Source organism: Rhineura floridana, chromosome 5 (genome assembly GCF_030035675.1).
Source record: "Rhineura floridana isolate rRhiFlo1 chromosome 5, rRhiFlo1.hap2, whole genome shotgun sequence".
Lineage (NCBI taxonomy): Eukaryota > Metazoa > Chordata > Lepidosauria > Squamata > Rhineuridae > Rhineura > Rhineura floridana.
The window spans coordinates 179,966,213-179,989,799 of NC_084484.1; the positions used below are offsets into that span (position 1 = coordinate 179,966,213).

A 23,587-nucleotide genomic window follows, 5' to 3' on the forward strand; every position below is an offset into this window, starting at 1 on the left:
TACTTTTGACACTAAACGCCTGGCTTCCGGTTGAGGCCAGCTGGGCCTCTGTAACACAGGGGACAACTAACAGTGCTTCTCCGGATGATCTCAGCGTTCGAGCTGTAGAGGACCCATGTTGTCCATTTGGCCATGTTGGAAAACACAGGTTGTCCTGTCAAATTGAAAAATGTGTTAACGAAGGGGCTTGTGGCTTAAGTTAAAGAGAGGGCATCTGTGGCCTGGCCCCAGAACTTTATTGGCCTATAGAAGAGTTAGCCAACATGGTGCCCTCCAGATGTTGTGCACTACAACTTCCATCAGCCCCAGCCAGCATGGCCAGTGGTCAGGGATGATGGGTGTTGTAGTCCAAACCATCTGGAGAGCACCACGTTGGCTACCTGACCTGCCCAAACCTGAAGAGTCAGACTGTGCTGTAGTTTTTTTTTTTATTATTGAAGGGAGATAAAGTTTTCTTTCAGAGTGCTTCATGGATCTACCTACAACTTACTCAGTTGGGAACAATAAGACGTTGATTCAGCAACTGACCCTTCCCCCTCGCCCAGCTTAAGTAGGGCTGGACAGGCTCCCTGCTCATGTGTACCCCGAGTCATGTTGGAGGTGTGCGCGTAAGCACAGGCTCCTCCTGAGCTGGGATTGTGGAAACTCCCACCTCATTCACCTCTTGGACCAGGGCGAAGGTGAGGCCTCGGTTTCTGTCCCGTCCTCACCCTCAGCAGGGGGAGAGCTGTCTGCCGGTGGCCCGGGCGCTGGGAGAGGCGTCTCATCAGGTGGAGGGGGTGAGTGGCCAGTTTGGTGGACTCTCCCGTGGGGTGTCTGGGACTGTGGAAGGCGACCTGTCAACGTCCGGAGCAGGGGCTGCTTTGTCGTCCCTTCCCCTTCAGGGATGTCCCAGTCCAAGTCCTCCTCGCCCCTCTCCTGCTGGGCGGTCCACCCCCTACTGGCATGACTCACAACACTACCCCTGATTTATATGCCGCTTTCCCATAATCGTGCTCAAAGTATGTCACAAGAAGTAGTAAACCAATGATCAATATGCAAAAACATATAGTCATAAATCAGTGGCTGAAGGCAATGTTTTTTTTTTTAGCCTATTGCTCAATGTGGCCTCTGTATTTAAGAATCAGGTTTTGCACCCACTGGGTTGCATCAAACGCTGCATGAGTGGCATTCTGCTTGCACAGTGGGACGACTTCTTCCTCTCCCTGCGTGCCCCCAAAAGGGTCCTGCATCCCTCTGGAGCAGATTTTGAGGGTGCATGGGGGGCTGCAGGGGAGAGGAGAAGTGGAACGGCAGCCTTGGATCCACCCTTTTCTGATAATGCTCCTTTTGCTGCCATTTTACATGTTTCTTTTGTGTAGGGGAGAAATAGCACAGCTTTCTTTTTCCTGCCCCCCTTTTTCTTTTCTTAGATCACCACTCCTCTTCTGAGCCAACCACCTGCTATAATATTTAAAGTGGGAGAGAGGAAACCGAATCATTACGCAGAACATAAAATGTTAATGTCTATCATTAGTACACTTTGCGACTACGTATATCCTATTAGGAGAGTAATTTCTGCAAACACCGCCCTCCCCCAACTTCTTTTTAAATCTATATAGGAAAGTTGGAAAATGAAGTCTAAATAGATTTCCACTCTTCACTCAGAAGGAAAGGAGAAATTGGGGGGGGGGCATGGAGGAACGTCACATTTTGCAGCCAGTGCAAAACATAGGCACAGTGTAGCTGCGGAATGCACATATAGGCCAAAGGCCCATCTAGTCCAACATCCTGGTCTCACAGTGGCCAACCAGATACACATTATGGGAAGCTCACAAGCAGGACCTTAGTGCAAGAGCACTCCCCCCTCCTGTGGCTTCCAGCAACTGATACTTAAAAGCATACGGCCTCCAACCATGGAGGTAGCCATCGTGACCAGTAGCCATCGTGACCGGTAGCCATTGTTAGAATCCTCCATGAATTTGTCTAATCCTCTTTTAAAGCCATCTGCGTTGGTGGCCGTCACTGCCTCTTGTGCAAGTGAATTCCATAGTTTGACTGTGGTGCTTGAAGAAGGGCCTTTTCTCTGTCCTGAATCTTCCAGTATTAAGTCTTCATTGGATGTCCCCAAGTATTAAGAAAATGGAAATGGACTGCCTTCAAGTCTATCCCAACTTATGGCGACCCTATGAATAGGGTTTTCATGGTAAGTGGTATTCAGAGAGGGCTTTCCATTGCCTCCTGAGGCTGAGAGGCAGTCACTGGCCCAGGGTCACCCAGTGAGCTTCATGGCTGTGTGGGGATTCGAACCCTGGTCTCACAGGTCGTAGTCCAACACTCTAACCATTATGCCACACTGGCTCCTAGTATTAACAGCGAGGGAGAAAACCTTTCCTCTATCCAATTTTTCCACACCATGTGTGCCCCCCGCCTCCCCCCCAACTAACCCGCTCCACATGCTGCAACCCTTCCTCATAGGGGAGTCTCTCCATCCTCTTGATCGTTTTCATTGCCCGCTTCCCGAACCTTTTCCAGCCTTACAATATCCTTATGAGCTGACCTGACCAGAACTGTACACAGTGCTCCAAGTGTGGCCGCACTGTAGATTTGCATAATGTGGTGATGGGACAGTTGCGTGCCTTCCTCTCCCTGGTAGCTCCTTTGAATGCAAAAAGGAAATGGGAGGAGAGGGAACCCTCGCATGCAGAAAATAAATGGAGTGGACAGGGCAAATGGAAGAGTCTACATCAGGTGGGGAACCTGTGCTCTCCAACTATTGCTGGACGTCAGCTTCTGTCATCCCTGAACATTGGCCATGTTGGGTGGGATTTGGAGTCCAACATCATAAAGGAACAATCAAGCTGCTCTATACTGAGTCAGACCATTGGTCCATCTAGCTCAGTGTCATCTACACGGACTGGCAGCAGCTCTCCAGGGTTTCAGGCAGGGGACAGTCCCAGCCCTGCCTGGAGGTGACGGCGTTGAACTTGGGAGCATCTGCAAGCACGGCAGATGCTCTGCCACTGAGCTATGGCCCTTCCCCTTCCTTTCCTGGAAGACCAACGCTTCCTGCACATATATCGAGTTCATAGCCGCCTTCCTTTTTGCCTTGCTGCTGATATTTTGAAATGCCTTTGTAAGAAAGACCAGTCCACCAGTGACCCTGTTTCCAATCTCTCTCTCATTTTTTTGCTGATTCTGATGCTTCACCCCGACAGATGTTTATGGACTTGTGCATGTGTGCCTTGTGTTTCTGCTTTTTCCAGAAGAGATGCATGGAAAAGTGGACACAACTGGAATCCATTGCCAGTACCAAAATAATAAATTTTATTTATTTATCATTTGATTTATATCCTGCCCTTCCTCCCAGTAGGAGCCCAGGGCAGCATGATGAAATGATGATGAAAAGATTTAAAATCTTCAGTTTTGACTGCTTCTTACAGCATATTGTGCTCGTTAAAGACCGGAGCATACTTCACCTACATGCAGCAGATTTTGGGGTGTCGTGGTTTCTATCTTAATAATGGAAGAAGGCAATTGAGCTGGCTGGCTGGCTGGCTGGACGGACGGACGGATGGATGCTGTTGTCCCCAGGTGGGAGTGTACTGTTGCACCTCCACTGCTGACTACCAGCTGCTAAGAATCACAAGTGAGGAGAGTTGCTGTTGCACCCAGGTCCTGCTTGTGGGCTTCCCATAAGAGGCATCTGGCTGGCCACTGTGAGCTAGATGGGCCTTTGGGTTAATCTGGCAGGACTGTTCTTGTGTTTGTATCGGCAGAAAGTCCCAGGAACGTCCCCTGGCATCTCCAGTTAAAAAGGAACTTATTGGTTAAATACTCAAAAGGGCCTCCCCCTGAGACCTTGGAATGCTGCGGCCAATCAGAGTAGCCCAGAGGTAGCCAATATGGTACCCTTTAGATATTGAACTGCTACTCCCATCATCCTTCATTATTAGCAGTGCTGGCATTGATCAGGGATGGGGAACCAGCAGCCCTCCAGATGTTGTTAGACTACAGCTCCCATCATCCCAGACCACACACCGCGTTGGCTGCAGCTGATGGGAATTGGAGTCCAGTGCCATCTGGAGAGCCACAGGCTCCCCATCCCCAGTTTAAGCTATAGTTCAAGGCATACTTAAATCCTGTGATAGACTTCCCCAACCTAGCACCCTCCAGATGTTGTTGGACTCCTACTCCAATCAGCCTCAGCCAGCATGGCCAGTGGTCAGGGACGACAGGAGCTATAATCTAAAATATCTGGAGGGTGCCAGGATGAGGAGAGGTTATCTCCCACTTTTAAGAGTCCTGGCTATATAGGTTTGGCTATGTAAGTCCTGTCAAATGCAAAGATGTATCACTAAACACTAAAGTCAGGATCATTCAGACTATGGTATTCCCAATCTCTATGTATGGATGAGAAAGTTGGACAGTGAAAAAAGGATTAGAGAAAAAACTCATTTGAAATGTGGTGTTGGAGGAGAGCTTTGCGCATACCATGGACTGCGAAAAAGACAAAGAATTAAGGGTTAGAACAAATTAAACCAGAACTGTCACTAGAAGCTAAAATGATGAAACTGAGGTTATCATACTTTGGACACATCATGAGAAGACATGATTCACTAGAAAAGACAATAATGTCGGGAAAAACAGAAGGGAGTAGAAAAAGAGGAAGACCAAACAAGAGATGGATTGATTCCATCAAGGAAGCCACAGACCTGAACTTAGAAGATCTGAACCGGGTGGTTTATAACCAATGCTTTTGGAGAGGTCATTGATTCATAGGGCCACCATAAGTCGTGATCGACTTGAAGGCACATAACAAGAACAGTGTAAATCCTGGCTTATGTTGCGCCACTTACTAAAACATCCATGAATGTTATCAAAAGAGATTAAATCGTAAAGCCTGGTTCCACAGGCCTTTAAATTGCTAATCCTCATAAGACCCTGCCTCGTGCTGTGCTGTATGGTGTTTTAGCAGCAAAAAAACCGATTATAGCAGTTAATATTTTAAAGCGCTCAGCCTCAGACCTCCAAAGCTCTTTGGATTTGGTGGAAGAAAACCATCTGTTGCTCGCATGCTGTTGTAACCCCTCCTGCGTAAGTGTCGGAAGGCAGAGCTGGGGTCCCAATCCCGGGGAGCTGGATCCCGGAGAGTTGGGAGAAGAGTATTCGGATGGATGGCAGAGGGAAGGGGGAGGAACTTCCCCCCTTTGGAGCGAAGACGAAACAGAGGAACTGCCAGTGATAAGGTCGCTTAGCAACGGGGAGCCTGAGCCCTCCCTGGACATTCTCACGCCTCCCCCTCTTTCAGGCTCAGAGCAAGAGGGGGAAGAGGGAGGGCTGCTCACAGCCGAAAAGCGGGGAGGCAGTTTACCATCAGCCCCTCCCCTATCCCCCATCCTGGAATCGGAAACTTCAGAAGAGGAGGGGGTGATGCTTCCCCCCTCACCGCGCACACGCAGACAGCTGAAAAGACAGGAGAGAAGGGGGGGAAGGCGGGCAGTACCTGAGGGGCAGTTAAGGAGGAGCGAAAGATTGCGCGCCCGTTTGGCCCCTTCTTAAAGAACAGGCGGGAAGAAGTCCCTTGCTCTGTCAACTTTCTCCCAATGCCGCAGGACCTGTATCCCTGTATTGATTCATGAGAAAACGCAGTCTTTGTTTGGACATTACCCTAATAAAACACGAATTAACTACAGCCGTTGGTCTGGTTCCTGAGTCACATCTTGGGCCTGACAGTAAGACCTTAAGGGCCAGATGTATTTAACAGGGGATGAAGGTAATTAATTTTAGTTCTTCATAGCCACAGTCGTGTGTGTTTTTAAACTGCTTATACAGGAAACAGAAAGCGTTAACGAGCTTTCGGAAATAGCGGGGAACCTTTCATGCTGGGCTGCCTCAGGGTGACTATAACGATGGAGAATCGAGGCCCTAATTATTCTGGTCTCTCCATCTCTCTTGCTGGGGTGTTAAAATACTACCTGAAAACAAAGAGCTAACTCTGAGAGCCGCTAACAGCAACAGCTATTTATTATTGTTGTTGTGTTGTTGTTATTATTATTATTATTGTTATAGGTTCGCTCATGCAGTCTGGTGCATCTTAGGCTGGTAATTTGCGCATTATATTTGATCTTTCACACAACGCACAAGCTAGTTCCAGAATTCTAGTGGAATGTAGCGGAAGTTTGGCACTAATTTCCGTGATAAATGATACCAGAAATAATCCGTTAGCAAGGCTGGTAACCTGGAAGATTGCAGGAGTTTATTGCTAGCTGCAGCCACTCATGTTGCAGGTATCCCAGCATGCAGCGCTTTCCCACCCTTTAGTCGCGCTGGGTTTTTTTTTTTTGCCTGACAAACGTTGTGCCAGTATTCTAGCATTGGTGCAGATAGCAGCAGTATTTCCCACACACATCCCTGTCTTGACACAACTGAAACAATTTAAAAAGTCAGATCCTAAAGGGAGAGGGCTTGCATGGCGACGGGACAACATCTTAGATCTCCTACCCAGTGGGGAACAATGTGCATGGGTGAGGGACGAAAACAAGCTGCGTGAAAGACAGTTGCACAAAATGCTGGTATATTGGCTGAAAAAGCTGCTGTTCCTTAACGCAACAGGTATTGCAGTGTGAAAGGGATTTTAGAAATTGGGACAGAAGTGCTACCTTTTTAATCTGCTAAACTAACGCAATCAGCCGCATGTGTGAAAGCAGCCCTAGTCACAGCCTCCCCAGCCACAGTGAGCACTGATCCTAGATTGCAGTTGGATCACATGCCATGTCAAATGGGGAAAAGCACAAACAGCACCTTCTGCTTGCTCCCCATCTGTGGAATACGCTCCCCAGTGAGGTCTGCCTGGTGCCTTCATTGACATTTTGGTGCCAGGTAAAGGTTTATCTTTTTTTCTCAGGCCTTTGATAGATTGAGATGATGTGGTTTGTTATTAGTGTGCTGCCAAAGCTTCCTGTGGCTGTATAGGGGTGTTGTTTTATTTTATAATATATTGGTGTTTGTTTTTAACATTGTTATAAGTTGCTTGGAGACCTTCAGGCAACATAATAAATCTAAATCAAAATAATAATGATAAGTATTGTTGTTGTTGTTGTTGTTATTTAGATTTATTATGTTGCCTGAAAGTCTCCAAGCAACTTATAACAATGTTAAAAACAAACACCAATAATAATAATAACTTCTTGTTATGTGCCTTCAAGACGGTTACAACTTATAGTGACCCTATGAATCAGCAACCTCCAATAGCATCTGTCATGAACCACCCTGTTCAGATCTTGTAAGTTCAGGTCTGTGGCTTCCTTTGTGGAATCAATCCATCTCCTTTGGCCTTCCTCTGTTTCTACTTCCTTGTGTTTTTCCCAGCATTATTGTCTTTTCTAGGGAATCATGTCTTCTCATGATGTGTCCAAAGTATGATAACCTCAGTTTCATCATTTTAGCTTCTAGTGACAGTTCTGGTTTAATTTGTTCTAACACCCAATTATTGGTCTTTTTCGCAGTCCATGGTAATAATAATAAATCTTCTTCCATGTTTAACACCAACCTTTCACTAATCTGGTGCCCTCCTTTGACTTCAACACTCACCAGCCCCAGACAGCACAGCCATGCTCCCATCAGCCCCAGCATCCTGCGGCTGTGCTGGTTGGGGCTGATGGGATTTGCAGTCCCAGAAGATCATCTGGAAGGCACCAAGTTTCAGGGTGGGAGGAGGCTGAACTACAGCAGGCAGGCAGGCAGGCAGAGGCTGGGGCCTAAGGTGAAACTGGATCATGTCATCCCTTCCTCTCCATAAATATCTAAGAAGAGGCTGACAGCGGAGCCGTATCTCTCTCCCCAAGGCTGTGCTGGGAATTAAATAGCCTGCAGGCCTACTGAAATTCCTATACAAGTGGCAGATTCCTTACATGAAGTGCCTTTCTGGATGCTGTTAAGGCCTGCAAGTGCTGTTGGGCGCATTGCTGAGAGCCCCAAGCTTTGATTGGTTAATTATCTACAGCTTTGGTTGATTAAATAGTAGAGGCCAATGTAGGGGTTGAGTCAGTGTTAAAGGCATATATGGGAGGGAGGGTTGGAGGCAACCTTTGTTCAGGTATGAGAAATAAACCATTAAAATGCCTTTTCTTTTTGTTGAGATGTAAGCTACCTAATGTTAGTAATACCTAATTATTTGCACAGGGCTTTCAAGTGTTCAAAGCACTTTACATGCATTATTTAGGTGTAATGCTTGCGCCGACCCTGTAAGGTAAGCCCATATTACCCCCATATTGCAGATGGGGAAACTGAGGCTGAGAGTGTGTGGAGTGCCTGTGGTCTCCTTGTGAGTTTTAAGAGGTGAGATTCGAACCAGGGACCACCTTTTGTAGCTGTTTCCTCCTTTCTGCTCTAAGTGTGTGTTTACTGTGTCTTGGTGTGAATGTTTTGGTTGGGGAACATAGATGTTTATTTGTTAAATAAATAAATAGGTAAGATTGCCCCATGTTTTTTCAGTATCTGAAAAGCTGCTCTGGTAATTTGCAGATGTATTCAAAAAAAATTTTTTTTTTTTAAAGAAAAATTAGAAGTCTTTTTAAATTTGCCTGGGTTGCAATGTCAGAGTTGCTATTCTGAGCAACGAAGAAAATTCTGTGTCTCTCAGTTCTCCCACCTTACTGACTGTGATTTATTCTTGAATCCCTTACTGTTCAGTATTACCAAAACTGTGGGGTTCAACTTTTCCAGGTCTGGGACCCAGATCTTTAAACCTGACTACCATGTGTAGCTCTGTAACTTAATTTTTTTCTTAACCCTTTAAATGTACAGTTAGTCAGTACTGCAACAAACAAAAAACTACACTAACATGAAAACCAGTCACATTTAAAATGTCATATAATCTCTTTTGGGCTATGCATGGTGCATGCAGACTTAAGCATTTTTCAGTTCTACCAGTGTTAGAGATTTAAGCAAGGGTTTAGCCCCCTAACGTTTATGTAGTTGGTGCCCATAGCTTACTGGTGGACAGTGTTAGAGCATCTGCCTTGCATGCAGAAGTTCCCAGGTTCAATCCCTGGCATCTCCAGGTGGAAGAGAATCCTATCTGAAACCCTGGAAAGCTGTTGCCAATCAGTGTGGACAATACTGAGCTAGATGGAGCAATGATAACACAGAGCAGCTTCCTATATACCTATGTGGCTTGCATATAGAAGGTCTCATGTTCAAACCCCAGCACCTCCCGTTGGAATAATTTCAGAGAGCTGGGATCAGCATGATATCTACCTGAAAGGCTGGAGAATGGCTACCTATCATGTAACATCAAATACGCACACAAAATTAAACCCAGGTTGTGACTTGTAACACAAACACACTACAGTTAATTTTGTTTAATAGTGATCCACTTGCTGTGTCGACAACTGGAGTTTGGACTGTGAAGTTTTGGGCTCAGAAAATATATATATACAGGATATAAAATTTAAATTTAATAGGTCTAGTAGCACAGAATGAAACCCAGTTTGAAAATTTAGAAAGAAATGTTTGACAGCTGATGCAAACAAAATGTTTTCTTTTTTAAAAATCACGTGGTAATATCTTTGTATGTATTAGCAAAACATGCATTGTTATGGCAGAATAGAGCACAGCCATTTCTCCCCCTGTTCCTCTCAATCAGCCAACCCAAAGAAAGAGTGCTCATACAGCCTTCGCTTTTCCAAGGGATCTGGGTACAAGTCAGCTTCACTGGAATTAATCTGAGCCTTGAAGAGCACATAGAGTTGAAAGAGGAAGTGGGAAAGAGTGTCAGTCTTCCAACTTCCTCCTTCAGCTCTGTGTCCCTTTTTCAAAGGGAGAAAAAAGGCAACCGTCTTTGCCACCTCATGATGACCAAAGGGGGGGGGGGAAGAGAAGGTGAGAGTGAGGGGGAGGCTCAGAGGCTTCATGAGTGCCAAGGAAAGACATCAAGGCAACCACGATGCCACAGGCACCACATGCGTAACCCCTGGCTTAAGCACATGTGACTGAAACCAACCAGATAATTGCTTCCACGTTCATCCTGCCTTCACTCCTGACCTTCCTCTGTTGTTTTCCCTCTCTCAGATTTCAGACTGGACGCTCACTGGGGCAGAAACCTGTTCTCTTGAACTCTGAAAAGTGCCCTGAAAGCCGAGAGAGCTATAAATAAATAATATATATATGTGGAAGTATCAAATAGCGTTAGCTGGTATTAGTTTGCTTCCACTTCTGATGGTTTTGCATCGCTCTTTTCTTGTTCTCTTCAAACAGCCAACAAAAAGAAAGAGAGAGAACGTCCTGAGATCTCCCTCCCTTCCGACTTTGAGCACACGATCCATGTTGGATTTGATGCTGTCACAGGCGAATTCACAGTAAGGAGGATGGGGAATGGGAATGGTGGCAGGGAGAGGTTTAAATGGAGAGGCATCGGGGATGGTTCTCATCTGCTGGGCTGGCAGCGGGCAGAATGTAAACTACTGGCCTCTGATGAACTGTATAGGAATTTCTCTCCTCCCAGCACTGTTTAAACCTGCTGGTTGGGGCTTTTAGTTTGCTCTGTCTATCCCTTTTTTCCACAGAGCTCAGGGTGGCATACACGATCTCTCTGTCCCCCCTCTCAACCTTATCCTCACAACAACCCTGTGCCATAGGATAGGCTGGGAGAGAAGGTGTCTAGCCAGCATGCTTCATGACTGAGTGGGGAATTTGAACCTGGGTCATAGGCCATCACCCCAGCCGCTGCATCACAGTGGTCCTCTTACAAAGAATGCTCGTCTTGGTAGAACCTCAGTTTCATTGCCTTAGGTGCACCTTATGCTCTTGAGCACCCTTCACCAACTGTACTGTCTGGGGCTGATGGGAGATGTAATCCAAAAATATTTGGGGGACACCAGGCTGAAAAGGCTGTTCTTAGCAAGTGTGGACACTTGGGATGGTTTCATAGAGTCCCCATCTGCACTATACATTTAAAGCAGCATCATACCGCTATAAAGAGTCATGGCTTCCCCCAAAGGGTCCTGGGAAGTGTAGTCTGTAAAGGGTGCTGTTAGGAGTCCCCTATTTCCTTCCTTCCACTCATTTGAAATGTGGTGTTGGAGAAGAGCTTTGCGCATACCATGGACTGTGAAAAAGACAAATAATTGGGTGTTAGAACAAATTAAACCAGAACTATCACTAGAAGCTAAAATGATGAAACTGAGGTTATCATACTTTGGACACATAAAGACAGGATTCACTAGAAAAGACAATAATGCTGGTAAAAACAGAAGGGAGTAGAAAAAGAGAAAGGCCAAAGAAGAGATGGATTGATTCCATAAAGGAAGCCACAGACCTGAACTTACAAGATCTGAACAGGCTGGTTTGTAACAGATGCTATGGGAGGTCTCTGATTTATAGGGTCGCCATAAGTCGTAATCGACTTGAAGGCGCATAACAACAACAACAACAAAGAACAAATTAAACCAGAACTGTCACTAGAAGCTAAAATGATGAAACTGAGGTTATCATACTCTGGACACATAATTAGAAGACATGATTCACTAGAAAAGGAGTATCTTGCCTCAGTTATCCATGCTATGGTAACCTCTAGATTGGACTACTGTAATGCACTCTACGTGGGGCTACCTATGAAGACGGTTCGGAAACTTCAGCTAGTGCAAAATGCTGCGGCCAGAGTTCTCACTGGGACAAAGAAATTTGACCATATAACACCTGTCCTGGCGCAGCTGCACTGGCTACCGATATGTTTCCGGGCCAGATTCAAAGTGTTGGTTCTTACCTATAAAGCCCTAAACGGCATCGGACCGCAATACCTGATGGAGCGCCTCTCTCGCTATGTACCTACCCGTTCACTACGCTCGACGTTGAAGGCCCTTCTCCGGGTCCCAACCCATAAAGAGGCCCGGAGATCAACAACTAGATCTAGGGCCTTCTCGGTGGTGGCCCCCGAACTATGGAATGCCCTCCCAGACGAGATATGCCTGGCGCCTTCTCTGTTATCTTTTCGGCGCCAGGTAAAAACTTACCTTTTCGCCCAGGCTTTTTAAATTTTGTAAATTTTTAAATATTTTAAATTTAACATTCTAAACTTAATATGATCTTAATTTATAAATCTCAATGGCAATTTTATTAATGTTTTATAATTGTACTATATATATATATTTTTTCCACACTTGCTCATATTTTAATTGTGATTTTATTTGTTGTACACCGCCCTGAGAGCTTTCTGCTATAGGGCGGTCTAGAAATGTAATTAAATAATAAAAATAAATAAATAAATAAAAGACAGTAATTCTGGGAAAAACAGAAAGGAGTATTCCCTTCCTAGAAGTACAGTTTCCAGAGTACCCTGGGAAGAGGGATTGATTGTTCATCCACTCTGGAAATTGCAGCTCTGTGCGGCGCAATGGGGTCTGTTAACAGTTCTTGGCACCCTCAACAGACTGCAGTTCTCAGGGCTCTTTGTGGGGAGCCATGCCTGTTTATGATGCTGCTTTAATGTATAGTGCAGATGGGGCCAGATATAAAACATAATAGCCTTTGAGGTGCCACAGAACTCTTTCCACGAATTCATTGCGAAATAAGGTCAAAGAGCCACAGCTCAGTGGTGGAGCAGAGACTTTGCATGCAGAAGGTCCCATGGCCTATCCCTGTTATCTCCAGGTAGGGTTGGGAAAAGCTCCTGGTCTGACGCTCTGAATAGTTGCAGCCAGTCAGTGTGGACAATACTGGGCTATATAGACCTCTGCTCTCACTCAGTACAATTCCCTGCATTCCTTTGAGCAGGGATGTAGCGTTGCCTGGAGAAGGTCTCCAGACTCCATCTCCGGCGGTTCCCGGTATGTCTGGGAATTGTCCCCTGCCTGAAACCCTGCAGGGCCGCTGCCAGTCAGTGTATGCAATGCTAAGCCAGGTAGGAGACTGATTCAGTATGAGGCAGCTTCCTGCGTTCCTGTAAGTTGTCTTCATGCCTGCTTGCCTTGTCATTCTTCCAGGGCATGCCGGAGCAGTGGGCCCGCTTACTGCAGACCTCCAATATCACCAAATCGGAGCAGAAGAAGAACCCTCAGGCTGTACTTGATGTGCTAGAATTCTACAATTCCAAAAAGACCTCCAACAGCCAGAAATATATGAGCTTCACAGGTAGGTAACCTTGATCAGGCTTTTAATAAATAGATGAGAAATCCCTCCTTGCAGTGATGGCCCAGTGTGGTTGGTCGGTATTTAATTGGCTTGGCTGTGGGTTTTCCTTTCCTTTTCTTTTGAGAGTTCAAGAGAATTTGTGCTGATCTTGGCCACAAACCAACCTGCTGAGCATTCTGGCTTGCTTTGAATGGGTCTGAGCTGTGCGTTATGGGTGCCACCTTTTGTGTGTTTGCCTCTCCCTGTGCCACAGTCGTGCATTGATCAGACATAGACACAAACACAGTGGTGCATCTAATGTGTCTATGGGAACTGCTGTCTTGGAGGTGGCTGCAGTGCATACGTGATTTAAAGCAAGATGGATGGTTGAAGCTAGTCTGGTTTGGCTGAGAGATGCCAGATGTCCAAGCTGGATTTAGAAAGGGAAGAGGTACCAGAGATCATATCGCAAACATATGATGGAATGGAGCAAGGAATTTCAGAAGAAAATCACCCTGTGCTTTATAGATTACAGCAAAGACTTTGATTGTGTAGATCATGAAAAACTATGGAATGCTTTAAAAGAAATGGGGGTGCCATAGCATCTGATTGTCCTGATGCGCAACCTATACTTTGGACAAGAGGCTACTATAAGGACAGAATACGGAGAAACTGATTGGTTCCCAATTGGAAAGGGTGTGAGACAGGGGTGTATTTTATCACCCTATTTGTTTAAAATGAAATGGACTGCCTTCAAGTCGATCCCAACTTATGGCTACCCTATGAATAGGGTTTTCATGGTAAGCGGTATTCAGAGGGGTTTCCTATTGCCTCCCCGAGGCTAGTCCTCCCCAGCTGGCTAGGGCCCGCTCAGCTTGCCACAGCTGCATAAGTCAGCCCCTTCCTTGTCCACAACTGCCAGCTGGGGGGCAACTGGGCTCCTTGGGACTGTGCAGCTTGCCCACAGTTGCACAAGTGGCAGGGCACGTAACCCCTGAGCTACTCCCTGTGGGGGTGATCTTTAGCTGGCCCTTTACACCCAGGAGACACAAGCAGGGATTTGAACTCTCAGACTCTGGACTCCCAGCCAGGCTCTCCTCCCCGCTGTGCTATACCAGCTGTTTGTTTAATCTACATGCAAAACATATCATACGGACAGTGGGATTGGACCAAGATGAAGGAGTTATGAAAATTGGAGGGAGAAATATGAATAATTTAAGATATGCAGACAATACCATACTACTAGCAGAAACCAATAATGATTTGAAACAAAAGTTAGAGGAAAGCACAAAAGCAGGACTACAGTTGAGTGTCAACAAAACTCAAGTAATGACAAGAGAAGATTTATGTAACTTTAAAGTTGACAACGAGGAAATTGAACTTGTCAAGGATTATCAATACCCTGGCACAGTCATCAACCAAAATGAAGACAATAGTCAAGAAATCAGAAGAAGGCTAGGACTGGGGAGGGCAGCTATGAGAAAACTAGACAAGGTCCTCAAATGCAAGGATGTATCACTGAAGACTGAAGTCAGGATCATTCAGACCATGGTATTCCTGATCTCTATGTATGGATGTGAAAGTTGGACAGTGAAAAAAGAGGATAAGAAAAAAATCAACTCATTTGAAATGTGCTGTTGAAGGAAAGGTTTGCAGATACCATGGACTGTGAAAAAGAAAAAAATTGGGTGTTAGAACAAATTAAACCAGAACTATCATTAGAAGCAAAAACGATGAAACTGAGGTTATCATACTTTGGACACATGAGAAGACATGATTCACTCAAAAAGACAATAATGCTGGGAAAAACAGAAGGGAGTAGAAAAAGAGGAAGGCCAAACAAGAGATGGATTGATTCCATAAAGGAAGCCACAGACCTGAATTTACAAGATCTGAACAGGGTGGTTCATGACAGGTGCTACTGGAGGTCGCCAATTCATAGGGTCGCCATAAGTTGTATCGACTTGAAGGCACATAACAACAACAACCCATTCTGAGAGATCTTGGAAGTGGTTTGGGAAATAAAAATGTGCAGGTCCCTTTTGCGGTGTATGTATGCATTTTTAACCTGCTCTAAAGCACACACACACATTCCAAAAGCTCCCAGAGCAGTTTACAGCAATCAGTAATAATAAGATGGTCTCTTCCTTCAGCCTTATAATGGAAAAGACACAACACAAAGGGAAAAGGGGATTGGGAAGGAGGAGGAAAAAAGCAAATTCAAGCATTAGTACTTGGTTACAAAGTTCTTATAAGTGTTCTTTCTGCCAAGGAGAGGGGAACCAAGCTCCCTCAAGTTACTCCTTCTTCAGCTGATGGATGGGGCCAGATGTGTCTTTACCTTGCTATGATGTTCTTCTAGGGAGGAAGGCGGTGTAACCACCCAGTAGTCCACTGAACAATGGCAATCATTTGCCCCTTCAGATCTGCAGTCCAGGGCAACTGGCCATTATTTTCATGCTTGCTGGCTACCAGTTGCAGGGAATCACAAGTGGGACAGTGCTTCTTTTGGGCTTTCCACAGGCAACTGGTTGGCCGTTGTGAGAACAGGATGCTGGACTAAGTGGGCCATTGGCCTGATCCAGCAAGCTCTTTTTATGTTCTTAAATGCAAACCTTAAAGATGCAAGAGATACAGTACTGTTACAAAATCTGGCTGAAATCCATTGTCAATCCTACATAAATATCTGAAGGTCAAACTGGACTCTTGAGTGTAAAAGTAAATACCGGCCATGGAGATTCTGTTCACACTCATCTTCTGTTGCAGTCTTGATAGTGTCTGGTCATTTGAATTTATTGGGTACAGGTGGGAGGCCTTATGGCCTCACCATCGGAAGCAACGAGTCTTGACCAATCAAGGAGGAGGGATGTGGTTCTAAAGATATTGGCTCTCCGGATATATTTATTTATTTATTAAATTTATTAGTCGCCCATCTGGCTGGTTGTCCAGACACTCTGGGCGACGTACAAGATAAAAAACAATACATTAAAATGTTAAAATTTAAAACCATAACAGTAAAAACCTAACCCACCCCAAAAGCCTGCCTGAAGAACCAGGTCTTCAAGGCCCGGCGGAAGCTCATCATAGAAGGGGCATGGCGGAGATCATTTGGGAGAGAGTTCCACAGGGTGGGGGCCACTATTGAAAAAGCCCTCTCTCTAGTCCTCACCAGTCTAGCTGTTTTAACCGGTGGGATTGAGAGAAGGTCTTCTGAGGCTGATCTTGTTGAGCGGCATCCCTGACGATGCTGGAGGCACTCCTTCAGATAGACTGGGCTAAAACCGTATAGACTCTTTGCCTTTTCCATGGTGGTTTTAGAGAGTTTGGCTTCAATGGTTTCATCTGGGTTGCCTTTAGTGTTAATTGGATTATGCATACAGGTGATCTGAAAGGTTTCTAATTTTCTTTCCCACCCCCTAGATAAATCTGCAGAAGACTACAACTCCTCCAATACAATGGTAAGTCTTCTTTCAGTCTCCTAGATATCAAAGGCTACAGTTGTATGCAGAGTAAGGTGTGCTTTAAACCCATGAAATCAGTGGGCTTAGATGCCCCTATCTCGGAGTGGCGAACCTCCGGCCCATGGACGTAATCTGGCCCACCAGGCCTTCCCATTTGGCCTGTGAGGCTGTTCTGGGCACACCATGCCCATCTGCCCTACATGATGCCAAATGTAGGGCAGATAAATCAGGGCTTGGTAGGCGCTGCCAATTCACATTTACTATCTAATCTATCCATCCATCTGTCTGTCTGTCTATCTATCCGTCCATCCAATCTTATTTATTTATTTATTTTGTTATTTGCTTTATAACCTGCCCTTCCTCCCAGTAGAAGCCCTGTTCCTCAGCACTTCCCAAGCATCTGACAACCAGCTTTGCCAGCCTTATGCTCAGTGCTTGGGATGTGCAGCCAGTGGCCCTTCAGATATTAATAGACTCTAGTTTGCATCAGCCACAGACAGCATTGCCAAGGATCGGGGATGATGGGAGGGCCACAGCTTCCCCTCCGTGCTCTATGCTACACTGAATAGCTGACGACTTACAGCTGAACAGGAACAAAGGGATCCAGAGGGGATCCCGGAAATTACAGGCCAGTTAGCTTAACTTCTGTCCCTGGAAAACTGGTAGAAAGTATGATTAAAGCTAGATTAACTAAGCACATAGAAGAACAAGCCTTGCTGAAGCAGAGCCAGCATGGCTTCTGCAAGGGAAAGTCCTGTCTCAGTAACCTATTAGAATTCTTTGAGAGTGTCAACCAGCATATAGATAGAGGTGATCCAGTGGACATAGTGTACTTAGACTTTCAAAAAGCGTTTGACAAGGTACCTCACCAAAGACTTCTGAGGAAGCTTAGCAGTCATGGAATAAGAGGAGAGGTCCTCTTGTGGATAAGGAATTGGTTAAGAAGCAGAAAGCAGAGAGTAGGAATAAACGGACAGTTCTCCCAATGGAGGGCTGTAGAAAGTGGAGTCCCTCAAGGATCGGTATTGGGACCTGTACTTTTCAACTTGTTCATTAATGACCTAGAATTAGGAGTGAGCAGTGAAGTGGCCAAGTTTGCTGACGACACTAAATTGTTCAGGGTTGTTCAAACAAAAAGGGATTGCGAAGAGCTCCAAAAAGATCTCTCCAAACTGAGTGAATGGGCGGAAAAATGGCAAATGCAATTCAATATAAACAAGTGTAAAATTATGCATATTGGAGCAAAAAATCTGAATTTCACATATACGCTCATGGGGTCTGAACTGGCGGTGACCGACCAGGAGAGAGACCTCGGGGTTGTAGTGGACAGCACGATGAAAATGTCGACCCAGTGTGCGGCAGCTGTGAAAAAGGCAAATTCCATGCTAGCGATAATTAGGAAAGGTATTGAAAATTAAACAGCCGATATCATAATGCCGTTGTATAAATCTATGGTGAGGCCGCATATGGAATACTGTGTACAGTTTTGGTCGCCTCATCTCAGAAAGGATATTATAGAGTTGGAAAAGGTTCAGAAGAGGGCAACCAGAATGATCAAGGGGATGGAGCGACTCCCTTACGAGGAAAGGTTGCAGCATTTGGGGCTTTTTAGTTTAGAGAAAAGGCGGGTCAGAGGAGACATGATAGAAGTGTATAAAATTATGCATGGCATTGAGAAAGTGGATAGAGAAAAGTTCTTCTCCCTCTCTCATAATACTAGAACTCGTGGACATTCAAAGAAGCTGAATGTTGGAAGATTCAGGACAGACAAAAGGAAGTACTTCTTTACTCAGCACATAGTTAAACTATGGAATTTGCTCCCACCAGATGCAGTAATGGCCACCAGCTTGGATGGCTTTAAAAGAAGATTAGACCAATTCATGGAGGACAGGGCTATCAATGGCTACTAGCCATGATGGCTGTGCTGTGCCACCCTAGTCAGAGATAGCATGCTTCTGAAAACCAGTTGCCGGAAGCCTCAGGAGGGGAGAGTGTTCTTGCACTCGGGTCCTGCTTGCGGGCTTCCCCCAGGCACCTGGTTGGCCACTGTGAGAACAGGATGCTGGACTAGATGGGCCACTGGCCTGATCCAGCAGGCTGTTCTTATGTTCTTATAGGAAGTTGCCGTATACCGAGTCAGACCACTGATCCATCCAGCTCAGTACTGTCTACACTGACTGCCAGCGGCTCTCCAGGGTAGCAGGCAGAGTCTCTCCCAGCCCTACCTGGAGATGTAGGGGACTGACCCTCGGACCTTCCGCATGCAAGGCAGATGCTCGGCCACTGAGCTACCGCCCTTCTAATTTGTGCAAGAGTCCTGTTTTGAAGGAAAGGGAGGCGTTAGGTGTGATACTATCACACACACCTTTCCCAGTGTGTGACACTGATACCGGTGATGTCACCGGCATAAAGAGCATTGTGACAGGTGATGTTTCATCAGGGGTGGGTAGCCTGTGGCCCTCCAGATGTTGCTGGACTATCCCTGACAACTGGCCGTGCTTGCTGGGCCTGGTGGGAGTTGTAGTTCAGCAACATCTGGAGGGCCACAGGTTCCCCATCTCTGATTACATCTTCACCATTCAGCCTCCACCTCTCCCCTTCCACCCTGGCAGATGTGCCAGCGAACAGGTAACCTTCCTTAATATGACTTCAATAAGTCAGTGGTGGGGCTCGATATGTCCACATTTATTTTAGGCCACTAAGCTCAGTGAGGCCAACTTACTCAGGGGATCGTAACTCAGTAGCAGAACACAGGGATTGCGGTCCCCATGTTCTCCACTTAGAAGGATCAGGTAGCAATAATCACGGGGAAACATTTGCCTAAGACCCTAGAAAGCTGCCGCCTGTCAGAGTAGACGGTTCTGAGATGGATGGTCACCTAGTTAGGTCTGCTCTTTTTTTGTTCATAGGCTCAGTGTGGATTTGAAACTTGAATCTCCACAACCCTACATAAGAACGTAAGGTGACAAATGCAAAGAATGTGTTTAATTTCTCTGCAAACTCCTTACCTTCTTTTAGCACACCTTTAGCTCCCTTGTCATCCAAGGGTCTAACAGCCCCCCTAGACAGTCCCTAATGTATTTAAAGTGTTTTTCCTCATTTATGTTTTTAGCAATGTGCTCCTCAAATACTTTTTAAAGCATCCCTCATTTCTGATTGTATTCCTTCTACCAAAATTTGTGTCCCTTTTTATTCTCATTCAGACAAGACTTCCATTTTTTGAAGGAAGCCTTCTTGCCTCTTAACAGCTTATTTGACTAGGCTAGTTAACCATGCTGGCATCCTTTTGGGCCTGGGGGTACCTTTTCTGACCTGCTGCATACATTCCAGCCGAGCTTCTAATACTGCATTTTTTAAAACTCCCAAGCATTTTGAAATGATTTGACTCTCCTAACTTTGCCTTTCCATTTCTTTTTTCACCAGTCCCCTCATTTTGGGGAAGTTTCCTCTTTTGAAGTCAAAAGTGACTGTGTTGGATTTTCTTGGCAACTGCCCGTTTAAATATATATTGAATTTGATAGCACTCTGGTCACTGTTCCTAAGTGGTTCTGCACTAAGTCCTGGGTGCTGCTTAAAATTAAGTCCAGGGTTGCCAACCTGTCTGCCCGGTTCCGTGACTGGTTCTAGGGCACAGTTGTTTAGGGTGTTTACCTCTTTATTGTGACAGGAGCATATATGTACCCGGTCTATGTGAGGGTAGTTGAAGTCACCCATCAGGGGGACAATTGTCCTAGGAGTGGGACACAGCTATGATGTCCCCAAAGGCTTCATCCAACAACCTCACTGCCTCTCTCAGTGTCTCCAGGTCAGCCACCTTGGTCTCAAAGAATGAACCTGTTCACTGAAGCCCAGGAGTTCATTCCACCAAGGACTCACCCAGGACTTCTGTCCAGCAGGCAGATAGTTGTACACTTGACAAATAGTGCAATACACTGGAAAGCCCCACCCCACCCCTGCTGGCTTTCTACCTGCATAACTGATTTTTTTTGTTTAGTTTATTGAGTAACTTTATTGGGGAGCTAAGCTTTTGTTTAGGTCAAAGAGCGCAGAAGCAGAGTCGTGCGCCCTGGCTTCCTCGCCCTGCTGCCAAACTTGCTTGGGAGCCCACATCACTGTCTCAGTTCCAACGTACTGACAGTGCATATATTTATACAACAACACTGCTTTGGTTTCTTTGCTTCCTGTTTTTCATTCCTGTTTAGACTCTTTTAGGTTGTTGCTATTGGACAGATCAAGCATCTGCCATCTTTCACAGTGTCGGTACCTTCAAGCAGCTGGATGGCATGCAGAAATTCAGCAGTAAAAGATTTCCTGGCACTGTGTTTCTATACAGGGGAGTGCTTCACCTGTTGAATTTCAGCCTGCTTTGAGCAGCTGTTGACAACTGTTTAACATTGTTTGCTTTTTGAAAAGTTCAGGAAAGGTCTAAGGGCAGAGAAGAAGGGAAGTGAACCTGAAGAAAGGGAGAACTGACAGGGCTGAAAAAGCGTTTTGCAAATGGGAGGTTGATCTAGTTCTGCTAATGAGGTGGTTGTTCTGTTCTTGTTGGAACAAAATAACCATACACAATCCCATCTAATTTAAATCCAAAACAAGCATAGAAAAAATAGTAGGCATGAAGTAATTACGTTAGAAGTAATTTTTAAAAGCGATCCCTTTCCAAAGAACAAATAAAATTAAATACCAGATGGTGGATGTTCAACCTGTCCTGGATGGGGCTGCACTCCCCCTGAAGGACCAGGTTCGTAGCTTGGGGGTTCTAGAACCATCTCTGTCACTTGAGGCTCAGGTAGCCTAGGTGGCACGGAGTGCCTTCTACCAACTTCGGTTGGTGGCCCAGCTGCGCCCCTGTCTGGACAGGGATAACCTGGCTTCAGTTGTCCATGCTCTGGTAACCTCCAAGTTAGATTACTGCAATGCACTCTACGTGGGGCTGCCTTTGAAGACAGTTAGGAAACTGCAGCTTGTGCAAAATGCAGCGGCCAGATTGGTAACAGGGACCAGGCAGTCCGAACATATAAAACCGATTCTGGCCCGCTTGCATTGACTGCCTGTATGTTTCCGAGCTCGATTCAAGGTGCTGGTTTTGACCTATAAAGCCTTACACGGCTTGGGACCACAATACCTGATGGAACGCCTCTCCCGATACGAACCCACCCGTACACTATGCTCAACATCTGAGGCCCTCCTCCGGGTGCCTACTCCGAGGGAAGCTGGGAGGGTGGCAACAAGGGAGGGGGCCTTCTTAGTGGTGGCCCCCAAATTATGGAATGATCTTTCTGACAAGGTGCGCCTGGCGCCATCACTGTTACCTTTTTGGCACCAGGTCAAGACTTTCCTCTTCTCCCAGGCATTTTAGCATGTGTTTTTTTTAATTGTTTTAAATTTTTTAAAGTGTGTTTTAAATTGTTTTTAAAAGATATGTTTTAAACTTGTATATTTGTTTTTAATGTTTTTAGTTACTGTAAACTGCCCAGAGAGCTTCAGCTATGGGGCGGTATACAAATACAATAAATAAATAAATAAATAAATAATACCTGTATTAATCTGACTTTCTCACTTAGGAGTGATCATGTTCATTTTTAAATGAGACTGCTTCCCTCTGTCTGCTTTTCCATAAAAATAAGAAAGAACAACCTAAGCAGGACTCTATGGTCTTCTCCAGATACTAAATCCCTGAATTTTTCAGATGTTGCCTTGTCCTTGCTTCAAACTTGTGGCAAGTTTCTAGCCCTTGTGTTCTTGGAAAGACTTATATATAAGTAGGAACAATGTGTTTTCGAGGTAGCCAACATGGTAAGTCATGATTTTGCAATAGCTGTTGGGTAGCTGTCATCTTAGACTCCTCCTACAGTTTTGAAGATCCCAAAATCATGCCTTACTTGTTATCTGATCAGGCATTTTATGTCTGTGGAACTTGGTGCCACTGAAACATTGCCTTTGTGAATTTCCCCATTAGATATGAAAAAAAATCCCTGAAGACATTTTATCCAGGCATTTTAGGAACATCCACTCCATGAGAGGTGATTTTGGGTGCCCCTCTGCTCTGTTACTTTGCCCCCGTGGGTACTTTACCACTGGGCATGCAGCATCTGCTTACAAACATTGCAAATGTTGCCCTTTATTTCAGCTCCTCCTGCTCTTCCTGCCCAACCAGAGGCTATGATGACCCTGCTTTTGACGGGGTGCCTTCCCATAGCTGCCCAGGACTTTCTTCCATGGTTGATTCAGATAGTCCACACTGGCCTCTGATGGCCCCAAACAACAACAACAGAGAGCTCACATAGCAGCTACAACACAATCAAGCATGGACCAATCAAGCATCTGCCGTTTCTTGGAGCAAAGTAAATTTTAAAAATGACACTTTTGTGCCCACTGCATTGAGATTTGAAGAAAGTATGAAAGGCAGAGGTTGGAAGAATATAAGTATGTCCTGTGCGCCGGTTGGGGATGTCTCAAGAGCAGAGCTATCTCTAGGAAAATACTGAGCTTAGATGGCAATGTGTATCTGCTCTGCTCTCTGGTGTTGCCAGGGACTAGACTCGCAGTTCAGTATAGTTAAGACTCTACTGAGGTCACATCCATGCCTTACATTTAAAGTATTCTTATTCCACTTTAAATAGCTTTCCCCAAAGAATCCTGGGAACTGTAGTTTGTTAAGGGTGCTGAGAGTTGTTAGGAGACACCACTTTCCCTCACAGAGCTGCAGTTCCCTGGGAAGAGGGACTGACTGTCACACCACTCTGGAAAATTTTTATTTTTTAATTTACTTGCCTTTCATTCTAAGGTCCCAGGATGGATCATAACCATTACAGCATTAAGAAGAGCTTAAAATAGTCACAAGAATAGGGTCCTACAAATACGTATCTCGGGTATATAGAAACATCTCCCTCTCTCCTTACTTCTGATAGCCTCCCTTGAAAAAAATGGATTCATCAGGGTTTGGGGTCAGTTTAATTCTTCCTGTGTCCCTGCCAACAGTGTTCTAAAAATGAGTGACTGCCAATCTGTCTTGTAGGATGGGGAAGTAAGATGTT

General features: G+C 45.4%; 1 protein-coding gene across 2 annotated transcripts in view; it reads left to right on the forward strand.

Annotated features, from left to right (window-relative positions):
• The window catches only part of PAK1 (p21 (RAC1) activated kinase 1), a 126,366-nt gene that overhangs the window by 66,810 nt on the left and 35,969 nt on the right, over positions 1-23,587 (forward strand). For both annotated transcript variants that reach the window (XM_061629013.1, XM_061629014.1), the window contains exons 3-5: positions 10,240-10,340; positions 12,963-13,110; positions 16,510-16,547. In XM_061629013.1, the coding sequence (XP_061484997.1) occupies positions 10,240-10,340; positions 12,963-13,110; positions 16,510-16,547 (287 nt within the window). The remainder of the gene's footprint in view (positions 1-10,239; positions 10,341-12,962; positions 13,111-16,509; positions 16,548-23,587) is intronic.